At 38.9% G+C, this 12,450-nt stretch overlaps 1 protein-coding gene across 3 annotated transcripts in view; it reads left to right on the forward strand.

The window, feature by feature from the left end:
- FANCM (FA complementation group M) overlaps positions 1-12,450 on the forward strand; it is a 74,585-nt gene that overhangs the window by 52,916 nt on the left and 9,219 nt on the right. For all 3 annotated transcript variants that reach the window (XM_061462440.1, XM_061462439.1, XM_061462441.1), the window contains exons 14-17: positions 5,395-7,330; positions 9,661-9,740; positions 9,850-9,915; positions 10,432-10,566. In XM_061462440.1, coding sequence (XP_061318424.1) covers positions 5,395-7,330; positions 9,661-9,740; positions 9,850-9,915; positions 10,432-10,566 — 2,217 coding nt within the window. The remainder of the gene's footprint in view (positions 1-5,394; positions 7,331-9,660; positions 9,741-9,849; positions 9,916-10,431; positions 10,567-12,450) is intronic.

Genomic DNA, 12,450 nt, shown 5'->3' on the forward strand with positions numbered 1-12,450 from the left:
TTTATAGTCTTGGAACTCTTGCAGGAGCTACTCTACACCATATGTCTTTATGTTTTGAGAGAGGGATAGTATTTTAAAATTGTTTTTAATATTATAATAATAATGCATTGGTGGCAATCATGTTTATTTAGAACACTGAACTGTTACTGTAGTTGAAAAACTGCTTTTAGGTGCAGCAGTCCTGCTATCTGCTTGGATCTAGCTGTTACTGCTTGTATTTTTAGTATTGGCATGGAAATGCAGTAAGTTTAAGAAATAGTCACTGGGATTCAGGGATGTTTTGCTATTCGTATTTTCATGGAAATTACATAGTGGTACCCAGGTTCTTGCTCTATATCTCTCTGTAATGTGGTGGGTTCCCTCCTCCTTCTGTACATTTTTATAACCCTTAGCATGGGGACATCCAAAGCTAAGGAAGTCAAATAGGAAATGTCAGCTTTCACCTATCTGTAATGTCAAATAACGGAATAATCTGCAGTTACCAGGTCAGACACCTCTAGTACTCACTAGCTATCACTTCTATCCAGGAATTTTTGTAAAATAAGCAGTTACTAAACCATAGATTAATTTATTTTCTGACACTTCAGATGTTCTTGAACAAGCACTCCTTACATTATAACATCCTAGCCTCTTTAATGACTGCCATTCTTGTAATTACTGGGGTACATAGCCCATGTTTTGCTAATAAATCTTCAGGGATCTTTCGAGTGTTTTTGTTGTGTAGCTGTTTGCTATAGTCAGACACTCTCTCAAATTTTAGAGCATCAGCAGGGTAAGAACAAGCAGATAGAGGAATAGTAGCCAGTTGCTGCTAGGCAGGAGCAGATGGTGGTTCTTCAAGAGTTGTCAGCTGCATAGATCAGCCTGGGTGTCAGGAGTACAAGGTATCAGACACTGACTTGGGGGTTGAAGAAAGGTGTTGGGTGGCTGCATGAGAGTGTTTGTGATTCATTCCAGGCAAACTGCCTGAAAGCAAAAAAGCAATATAATTAGTAGATACATCAATAATGTGATGTGTTAGGAAGAGAAATATTACTGCTTTTGTAGATGGAAATTGTGGTTTCTGTGGCCCTTAAACTTCTTTTGTGAATCAGCTCCACACATTTTGAAATGTCATCTAATAGAATGCACTTGAACTTCCAAAAAAGGTTTTTGACAGTCGTCCTTCCCCTAGAGTATCTTCTGGAAACTAAGCCATCATGGAATAGGATGGATGGATTATTCTATTCATTAACCCATTCCTGAAAGGTATAAACAGTGACCTGTACTCAGATGGCTGGTAGGTAAGCAGTGAAATCACATAAGCATCAAAATGTTTAACCTGTTTGTAAGTGGTTTGGGGAAGTAGTAATTTTTACAGGAATGGAAAATTATTTTGATAGTAAAAGATGGTCATAAAGAATGACAAAATTTTCTAAAGAAATAGCCTGTGAGCAAGATCTAAAAAGCTGGTGAATTAAATTCTGTCCCAGTAAGTTCAAAGTTGAAGGAAGGAGAAAGCTGCCTTAGCCAGGAAAAAGTTGTTGTAGGTACTTCTGTGCAAACATTAGTGATCACTGTTGCTCAAAAAATTGATTAGAATTTCAGAAGTCAGTAAGAAAGGAATATAAAATAAAACAGAAAGCATTGTATGAGATCCACAATATGTTGTATGCCCGTATCTTGTGTATAGTGAAAGCTCATCCATTGCTCTTACAGTTATTGGTGTAGATGAGATGTCTAGCCAGTGTAAGTTCACATGAAGTGGCCTAGGTGGGCACAGGGATGTGTTTTGGGGAAGGAGAGTTCTGTCTTTTCTTTATTTCTATGCTTTTCTCAATTTTTGGTCTCATGAAACATGCTGGGTTAAAGCAGCCTGTGTCCAGCAGCTGTGTTTGTCATCTTGCATTCTTGTGCTTCAGTCTTACTACTGGGCACTGATAAATACTTTGTAGTACACACTTTGATGTTAAACCACTTCACAGAGGAACACAGTACTTTAGTGCCTACAACCCAGTTTGTAGGCAAGTGAGCAAGATTCCTCCAAAGGCAGAAGCTCTCTTTGTAGGAGTGAGAGGAGCTGGAGGAGGACTGCACACTTCGATTTCTCTATCCTCCAGAAGTCTTCCAATGCAGTTGAAGTGCAGCTTAGCTTCCTTAGCAAGTATGTGTTAATGTATCCAGTATATTAAAAGCAATGGTTATAGCCTAGGACATATTTGTAAACATTAAAAAAGCATTTGTGGGGAGTAGGGGAGAATGGTCATGGCTGTGAATATTTGAGGCTCAGCAGTTTTACCTCCATTTCAATCAAGCTTTCAAGTAAAGAAATTCTAATTGTTAAAAATCTATATTGTATGTGTTTATAGACTTAGCTTTTCATTTCTAAATAGCAAAATCACCAGGGTTTTGGCAGACATCTGAATCTCATTAGAAAATGTACATGCAAAGCAGCTTATGAGGAGAGAGGTTAATTTTAATTTTGGTAGTTGCCTTAATTTAAAATGCTTGAAAACAGAATATGCTTCTGTATGTGCGCATTTATATGTATATTAATATATTCAAAATAAAAATTTTAATATCTTGTTTACTTTTTCATTTTTATTTTTTGATACTAAAAAACCCTATTGCTTTTTAAGCTGAACAGTAATTCTAAGCAAGGTCATTGATTTAGTACCATAAGAGATGCCTGTTTTTCTATTCTTGCATGACCTAGTTGCTGAGTAGCTGGTACACACTGGAGCTTGCTAGGCTATAGAAGAGCTGATCAGGAAATGTAAGATTCTGCAATTTGTAACATTCAGGCTAAAATGTGATAATTATAATTCTGACCTTTCACTCTATCAGTATTAACTAAGCTCACTGGGAGAAAGTATTTTGTTTGGGAGAAAGTATGTTGAATGACTAAGTTGAACTAGAACAGTTATGTAACTCCATGTAAGCTTGAAATCAGGTTACTGGAGTTCGTCCTAGATGCTAAATTTGTCTTCTGGACTGTTGTCCTGACACACAGCAGCTCTACTAGACTTTTGTTTTCCTTTTCCCCTGTCAAGTTAGAACGTAATCGTGGGTATATACAGTGGCCTAATGAAATTCTTCAGTGGAAGAACTCCTCGTTCCTCCTGTTTTCTGTGTTGTACTCATTTATTTATCCATGAAAAAAATTTCCTGTTTTGCTCTCTCTAAGTTTCTTTAAAGGTTTTGGCAGGGACTTTCTGAAGGCTTGTCAGAAAGCTGGAGGATGGTCTGCATGAGAGCACCTCAATGTTTTTTTTTCTTGCTGGTCTCTAAAGAAATCTGTCTTGTTCCTGATATCTAATGTAAATCTCCCCTCTGTCAGTTTAAAGCCATTCCCCCTTGTCCTATCCCTGCATGTCCTTGTCAGAAGCTGCTCTCCATCTTTCTTCTTATCCCCTTTAGGCACTGGAAGCTGCTCTAAGTTCTCCCCAGGGCCCTCTCTTCTCCAGGCTGAACAACCCCAGCTCTCTTAGCCTGTCTCCATAGGAAAGGTGCTCCAGCCATCTTCATGGCCCCCTCAGGACTTGCTGCAACAGGTCCATGTCCTTTTTATGTTGGGAGGCCCAGCATAAGATTTGCTCTTATCTGCTTTGCCTCTGGTTCAGTTGTGATTTGAATTGTCCTTTTATGTACTCAAAGCCCTCTTCTTTTCCTTCATGTTTGATGAGTTTTGTGTTGCTTTATGTTGGGTTACTTAAAAAAATGCAGAACAATTTAGGGCCATGAATAATCTGCAGTGCATCTCTTAAAAGTATTGGGTGGGCAAGAACATCACCTACTCTCTTTTTATAAGGTTTAGTGGTTTGACAGCTAATCAGTCTTTAATCCATTTAATATATATAGTGTTCTTACAGTGCTTGCATGCTTTAATTGAAATGTTGCACAACATTCAGTCCTTACTTACATATCATTATTAATGCCGTTATCCTGTCAACCAAATGTGTAATCTCCTCAGATTACATTTGTGAAGTTAATTAGACCAAGTTGTGTTGGTTATTATTGGTTACTCCTCTTTGATTTCCTCCAAAGCCTTCCTATCTTGATGCTGTATTTTGACTGAGCATGAGGGAAACTATTTAGAAACCACATGTATGGAACTCATCCTTTAAGCTCTTATAGCATTGTTTTCTTTGCTATTTTGGTTTTCAGACTTCTTATAAGTCAGCTGGTATACTGTGAGGATCTCCTTGGAGATCTCTTTTAAAAATCTTTACTTTTAGTTACTTTGGATGCGTTTATAAATGGATAGCCTAAGCATAGGCACTAAGTATGTAGCAGGTGAGTAGCATCTTCTGTAGTGACATACGGAGTAGGTGTTTGAGAGCCCTTTAAAGATGAGTCTCTAGCAGCTGAACTTCCTTCCCCTGCTGGACAACTCTGGTGCTGATCACACACAGACTGCACACATTGTCACCGAGACACAAGTGGCATTGCTGTAAACGGGACTTGGAAACAGCTGTATCCTTGACCCCAAAACATCCTTTTGGTGGCATGTATGAAGTTAGTGATCAAATTTAAATAGCAATTTGTTTAACTGTTATTATTATTGAGAGTGAAAAAACACTGTTAATACTGGATGGTATGCTTTATCTACTGCATGCCTTCATTCTGAGATCTTAATTTAAAAGAGAGAAGGACAATAAGTAAATAAATATCTTTTCAATCCAGACAGTCCTTGTATGGATACCTAACTGGGAATGATGTCAAAGTCTATTGTGCTTTTTTCAAGTGTATTTTGAAAAAAGCTAGTTGCCTAGGTCAGTGTTGAACAGAAGATTAATAAGCATGCATGGGGAAGAAAAATAAGTTCAGAGTATGTAAGTGAGAAGTTCTTAATGGGCCATCAATGGCAATGGCCAAATTAGACATGATAGTAGAAAGAGAATGGAGAACTCCAGGCTTATTTGTGCTTGAATAAGGGTTTCTTCTGCTCAAAGCACCTTCCTCTATTTGCTAGTCCTCCCAGAAGTACAGCTGGTAAAGCCTCTCTGAGGACACAGTACCTTGCACATTTCATTAGTGAAGTTGCTTGCTGTTAATGTTCCGAGAACTGCATCTTAGGTCTGTGCACGGCACAGTCGTCCAGTACTGAATATTGTGTGTTGGTGCTCTGTTAAAAGCCATCTTTATTTACACATGGTGTCCTTCAGTCTTTCTAAAACATATTTAGGCTTGACAACCCAAGCATGGATTTGCAGTTACTGCCAGCAAATGTTGTATTTGCAAGTTGTGACTTTAAATAAAAAACAAAACACAATTTTTATTTTTTTTCCTCCCTCCTTTCTAATAACCTGTAGGAGTAAGAAAACCTTTGTCACTTGTTTTCAATATCCTTATGATGACTCCTTGTAAGCCTGTATCTGTTTATAGTAAATATTATACTGTGTTTGTCACCAGGGAGATTGCCACTATGAATTGGAGATTCAGCCTCACTTACATATTGAAGATGTTAATGTTCAAAGGAATAAAAATCATCCCTTCGTGACCAGCTCCACATCTGATCAGAAGGCATGCTCATCTAGAAAAGAGGTGGCACACAGATCAAAAGTAAAACCATTTTTACCTGATACAGATGATAATGAGAGTGAATTCTTCACCACATTTAAAATAACAAAGCCAAAGACTCCAAAAGGAACTTCCAGATCTAATCTGGAAGTGCCTGTGTTAACTACAGATACTAATACTTCCGCTTCTTACTCAGCAGGAAGGCTTGCTGTGGTTGAAAATGCTGACCAGGGCAGTCAAGAGGATAAGGAACTAGAGGTGACATTTGACTTAAATGGATTTATTGACCTATGTGACAACAGTGACAGTACTGTAATTGATGAAAGTGCAGCAATGAATGAAAACAAAACTGTAGATAAAGCTTGTAGGTCCCTGGAGACAAACCACACAGATCTGAGTTACAGTAGCTTCACAGCTGAGAAATCACCTGTGTCCTCTGACTTATTTTATCTTCCAGAATCCTATGTGGATTCATTTGCACTTGTGAGACCACTTGAGGAGCCTTCTTGGTTAAAACAAGCATGTTCCAATGTGAAAAGGCTTTTATCACAATCTCCTCCCTCTTTGAATAAAGTTTATGATTTTGAAAATGTGGTGAGAAATGAAGAAATAATACGTCCGTTTCAAAAAGCTATTTCTGATAGTTATTCAGCAAGACTGCAGTCCAAAGGCTTCCCTGCACCCTCAGAAGCTAATTATACACTGCTGCACCTTGAAAATTCTGAAGAGAGGGTCACCAGTGAATTGTGTGGCTCTTTAAGTACCTGTTTTTCAAAAACTGTGTCATCTTCTGAGACCACTGTTGTTAAAGCCAAAGAGGAACTTCACTGGAATGACAGCTTTCATAGTCTATTTGACAACGAAGAATTCACTGAAATTCAAGAGAATCAGTATTTTGCTCAAAAAGAAGATATTGAACTTGACAAGCAAAAAGTGGTAGTGGATGAAGAGAAGAGTATACATTTATTTGAAGATGAACACCTTTATGACACAAATAATAGAAGTTTTTCTACAAGCAATAAGCATTTAGTGAGGTCAGATTCAGGTGAGAGTGCTATTGGGCCAGTTGCAGAGCAGGGCTCTAAGTGGTTTTCTTCCAAGGTGTGCTGCAGGAACACTGATACAACCTGTGAGGAGCAGCTGAGAAGCAGTAAAACCACAGCCATGGAAATGCTAGGTGATGTTAGTGTGAGTGAGCAGTCTCTGAATAACGATGATCTTTATGACTGTTCTCAAGAACTATTTTCTGTTAATTTTGATTTGGGATTTTCCATTGAAGAGTGTGAGAATCAAATGTTTGAAGAAAATATAGATACTGATAATACCAGAAAATCGAATGGTGCCTTACGGAGTCATACAGATGTTAAATCCACTGAAGAGAAAAAAAAACTACTGAATGATAGCGCCAAACTTGAGACATCGCCAGAGTGGGATTGCAAAGGTCTCGAGAAAAGAGATGCTTCCACACCATTGCCATTCCAGAGTAGGAGCTTGAATGGCAGAGAAGGAGCTGGGGGTGCTTCTGCTGTGGTGCCTTTCCTGGAGTCAGGAGGTGAAAGAAGTGGATCACCCAAAGCTTCAGCTCCTGCACTTTCTACCCCACGTAGAAAGGTTATGAATATTAAAGCTAACAGAAGAATTGCTCTGAATGTCTTCTCTAGTGCCAGGGAAGAAATTGCAGAGGGGTCTCTTACAGATAAAGCAAATAAAAGCCTATGTAAGCAGAACTTTGGGAGTTCAGCTGTGGATGCATTTCATTCCCATTTGGGAAGAACTGAAAACCTCAACCACACCAACATTCCTAGTTCACATGTGTCTCCTGCTGAAGGTAGGGATTTCAAGGGTACTGTTAGTACTTTCATGTTTAAATTAATAGAATCCAATAGTTTTTGGATCCTCAATTTAGTTTTATGACTAAGGTGGGAAGGATGAAAGGGAAAGGGAATAATGTAAATTGTTCTGAATACAAGAAGTTGGGTCAGTGGGGAGACTTTCCACTTTAGCTGCCTCTAAAGCCGTTTCTTAATATTCTCAGTATCTGATTTGTAATCACCTGGATCTGTTGTACTCTGATCCCCAAATCCATGCCTTCATAATTTCCTATCATTGTTCCTGAGGAGTCAAAGCTACTGAGTTCTGTTTTGTTGACAATTGACTTGTATTCAAAATTTTCTGATTATAACTTCAGCACAAGCCAGGATTGTCTTAAAGATATTGACTGTTTGTAGGCTCTATTCTATTTTTATTTCCTCCCTCTTCTCCCCCACTTTTGTCTTTCTCTGGTTTAGGACCAACATACCATAAAAAAAAAAGTATTACATATTCAGGTATTGCCAATATATAAGTGTCTGTCATTCTTCACTTGTAGGTCACTTACAGATCATATTCACACCCTTTGTTGTATTTCTCTCTTAACAAACTTGAATTGCTTTCAAAATAATTGAGACATAATGGTACTTGGTCTGATTCATAAGGCACATAGAGGTGTTTTGAATGGCTTTGTTATTGTCCTTAGACATTGAAACAAAGCAGAAACAGTCCTTTTAGTGGTAAAAACATCATCTCCTTCTCTTTGAATTTGTCTGATAATGTATTTTCTGAAGTTGATTGATTGTTGAATGCCACCTTTCTTCCTGAATCATCATCACACCTTCGAATGACTATGTTAGTTTGTTGAATTTAAAAATTGTAATTGATTTAATAAGCAAGAATAATAAATTTAAAACAAACCCACACAAAACCCTGAAACTACAAAAAGAAACAAATTGCTGTTTTAGAGTTGCAGGGTTAATAGTGAACTTGGATCAGGTTGTTTCATAAAACCCCAGGATGGAAGGAACCTCAAGGCTGGAATCTGGTCCAACCTTTCTGTCAAAGCGTGACGTAGACTAGATATCCCAACACCCTGTCCAGTCAAATGTTAACAGTATCCAGTGTTGGGGAATCCACCGCTTCCCCAGGGAGATTATTCCAATGGCTGATTGTTCCCAGTGTGAAAAATTTTTCTCTTGTGTCCAGTTAGAATCTCCCCGGGACTAACCTGTGCCCATTATCCCTCATCTTTTCCATATGGCTCCTTGTAAAAGGAAGTCTCCATCCTCTTTGTAGCCACCCTTTAAATACTGGAATGTAGTGATCATATCTCCCCTGAGCCTTGTTTTCTCCAAGCTGAACAAGCCCACCTCTCTTGGCCCTTCCTCAAACAGTTTCCCAGTCCTTGGAACATCTCTGTGGCCCTTCTCTGGGCCCTCTCCAGCCTGTCCGCATCTTTTTTATAGGGGGGCAGGGCAGGGACCAAAACTGAGCATAGTATTCCAGGTGTGGCCTGGCAGGCACTGAGTTAGAGAGCTTGGTGCAGTCAGGTCTTGAAAACCTCTCCAGGCAATGTATGTTGTTGAAATGGATAGTTATTATAGTTACTATTTTTTATATATGTTATTGTAGAAGTGAAAAGTTTGGGTATTTTGTACTTTTCCTTAAAGAAATTAAAACTTTGAGTGATTCAGTCAGAACCAGCTCTCTTTCCCTCCCTATCTTGCTATACGCCTGAAGAAACAGAAAAATAAGACAGAATGCTGTAGGTGCAAGTAGCATCAAGCCTGCTTTGGGGTGGGAAGGATGTTAAACAGGCAGTGTATCTATTGCACTAAATCCAGGGTCTCTCCATCAGAACTGGAGCTTTGTTGTGCACAAAGGAAGATCTTGGCTTTTATAAAAGCAGTCCTTTGTAAAACCAAAGAGGCTGCAGTCATTTGAAAAGGAATTGGAAAGAGGACTTTTCTGTGAGCTCTGGTCTTGTTCAGTGGACTCAAAAGGGTTAAAAAATGCTTCCAGAAGTGCAACTCTTACTCAGTTTTAAAGGGCTTTTGCTCTTATTTTCAAGACACCTTTTCCTGTGTTTGTACTGCCTTGGATAATCACTTTCACTTGGAGACTTTCCAGGGAAGTAGGATTTATTGTATATCTCAGCTGGAGGTTATTTATTTTGATTACCAAGGCTAAAGAGAACAATATTTGCCACATAAATCAATAAGTAATCTCCTTTGCAGGTACTTCTATAAGAGAGACAGATTTTGATTTTGATTGCTCAGTTATAGAAATCCTGCGTTCTGAACAATGCATTTTCTTGTGAATGCTGTTTACTATTTTTTTCTGTAGGAATCAGCAGTGAGAGTGAAGAAGAGATAGTTTTCCAGAGGAAAAACAGGAGAAAAAAGAATGTTTTGAAGTCTCCTGATGTGAGTCTTAGCAAAAGAAAAAAAAGAAAATAAAAAGAGAAGCAAGATGCCAAATCAAACACCAAACCCAACCCCCCCGTTGCAATTGTACTTGTTTCTGTTTACACAGGTTATGAATGACAGTGACTTTGAATCACCAATTTGTGCGAGAAAACGTCGGCACCCACGTAACATGGTAAGGGCGAGAAGTAATGCAGGCTCATTTCTGGAGTATATATTTAAACATTTACTTTCTCAATCACTAGGCAAGTGTTCTTATAAAAATATTTTATACCATTTGTCCTAATGAGTATTAGAATGTAATTGCTTGCCTTCCTTCAATTCTTTCTCAAGGTCTCCAAAGATGACTTTGTAGGTGGTTTTTGGCAGTGAAATACTGTTATAGGCAGGAGAGCTGTGCCTCTCCATTTGTGGAAGGCAGTAAAGCAACCTTTGCTGCAAAGCTTTGAGGAAAAAAAATAACAATTCATGTCACATTTGACCTGGTTTTTCTTCCAATTAACCTGTTTTTTCTGTTCCTTTTGTCTTTATTAAGGTGATTAGCATGATTGCATTATTTTGCCATAGCAGATCAGCCACCTAAAAATTAGGTATTGCTTAAAACCCCCAGTTGTCAAAGGATGATTGTGTAATCAAAGTATTGCTTGCTTTAGTCTTTATTTACTGAGATGTTTGTGAAATGTTCCTCTAGTCAGACATGTCCAGTGATGACAGCATGGATTTTCACAAGAACTTGCACAGGACCGTAAATAACTCCACAGCCTCTAACAAAAACCAGCTGAGAAGTACAAAACGGCCAAAGGTCAAGAGCAGTTTCACAAAGAAGGTCTGTGGCATTAAGTCTCTCTTAATATGCTGAAGGTTGTATTTGAAGTGGTTTGTGTTTAAATTGCAACGTAGATAATGGCTACGCGCTGTCTTATATATGTCTGTGGAGGTATGTGCACGTTGGCAAAGTTACAAAGTCTGAGTCAGAAGAATTGGTCTTTGAACACAAGCAGCACTTCATGTTACCGACCAAAACAAAAAAAGAGACAGAAGGAGACATAGTGAAATTCTGCTTCATGTCTGAACTGCAAGAATTAATTTAAAATATTTTCTAATTTGTCTATATTTAAACTTTAAAAAAAAAAAGACAACAAAACAAAATATGAAAATGGCAGAAATGTTGAGCACTGATTTTGCGATACTTAAGGTGAGAATTTAACATGTCATTGGGTGACTCATTCTGGAGCTCATATGTATTTTATGGCCTAAAAAATGGAGCTTCTGTCTATTTTATGGCCTTTGTAGGATCTCACGATAAAACTGTATCATAGTATGCATGCAGTTGGGCAGTTGTTTGGTTTTAAGACATTGTTTAGGGGGATCAAGGCTCAGAGCTGTTTTACACAAGCTTCTTACAAACATTTGATGTGAAATCTTGAAACACTAGACAAAGGGTCTTAACCCTCACATCCATTGCCTGACTTTCAGAAGAATCTGCATAATAATCAAAAGCAAAATAACAATCTACATTGCAAGTAGAACTCAAAGAGTAGTCAAACTCGGGAAGCTCAGGTTCTTGACCAGAATTTAGACTATTAGGATACTTAATCATATGGATTTGCCACCTACTCTAGTGGTTTTCACCTTTGGATACATTAAGACAGAGATGGTCCCTCGACCCAAAGCTTGAACCTTAACTTAGTGCTTTACACTTTAATCTGTCACTGCCACAGGACTGGATGCAGGAGAGGATGTAGGACAGAATCCTATAATAGCTCTTAAATATGCATAGATGTGGTTCTGCTGGGCAAAAAATTACCGTAATCAGGGCTCTGGGGCACATTATGTTGGATATTTTTAATGTTTTAAAGCTAATCTTCATTATGGAGACTTCCCTATAGCATCAGTATTTTATATTCTGGAATACAAAGAAAGAGGTAGATGAAAAGTCCATTTTGCAATTTTATTTAAACGTATTTTTAATGTGAGCCCAAAAGGTTCATGGAAAAAGAGCCTTGTATACTTAAAAAGTTCTACTCTGCCTTCATGTATCATCTTACCTAAGCATACCGATGTTTAGGTAAGATGATCATAGAATCATAGAATAATTAGGGTTGGAAAGGACCTTTAGATCATCTAGTTCCAAACCCCCTGCCATGGGCAGGGACACCTCACGCTAAATCATATCACCCAAGGCCTCGTCCAACCTGGTCTTGAACACTGCCAGGGATGGAGCATTCACAACCTCCCTGGGCAACCTATTCCAGTGCCTCACCACCCTAACAGGAAAGAACTTCCTCCTTATATCCAATCTAAACTTCCCCTGTTTAAGTTTTAACCCGTTACCCCTTGTCCTTTCACTACAGTCCCTGATGAAGAGTCCCTCCCCAGCATCCCTATAGGCCCCCTTCAGATACTGAAGGCTGCTATGAGGTCTCCACGCAGCCTTCTCTTCTCCAGGCTGAACACCCCCAACTTCCTCAGCCTGTCTTCATACGGGAGGTGCTCCAGTCCCCTGATCATCCTCGTGGCCCTTCTCTGGACTTGTTCCAGCAGTTCCATGTCCTTTTTATGTTGAGGACACCAGAACTGCACACAATACTCCAGGTGAAGTCTCACGAGAGCAGAGTAGAGGGGCAGGATCACCTCCTTCGACCTGCTGATCACTCTCCTTTTGATGCAGCCCAGGATACGGTTTGCTTTCTGGGCTGCAGGCGCACAC

The sequence above is a fragment of the Pezoporus flaviventris genome, unplaced genomic scaffold, assembly GCF_033815535.1.
Source record: "Pezoporus flaviventris isolate CSIRO_AGI_PZ_B2104156 unplaced genomic scaffold, CSIRO_AGI_Pfla_v1 ptg000035l, whole genome shotgun sequence".
Taxonomy (NCBI): domain Eukaryota; kingdom Metazoa; phylum Chordata; class Aves; order Psittaciformes; family Psittacidae; genus Pezoporus; species Pezoporus flaviventris.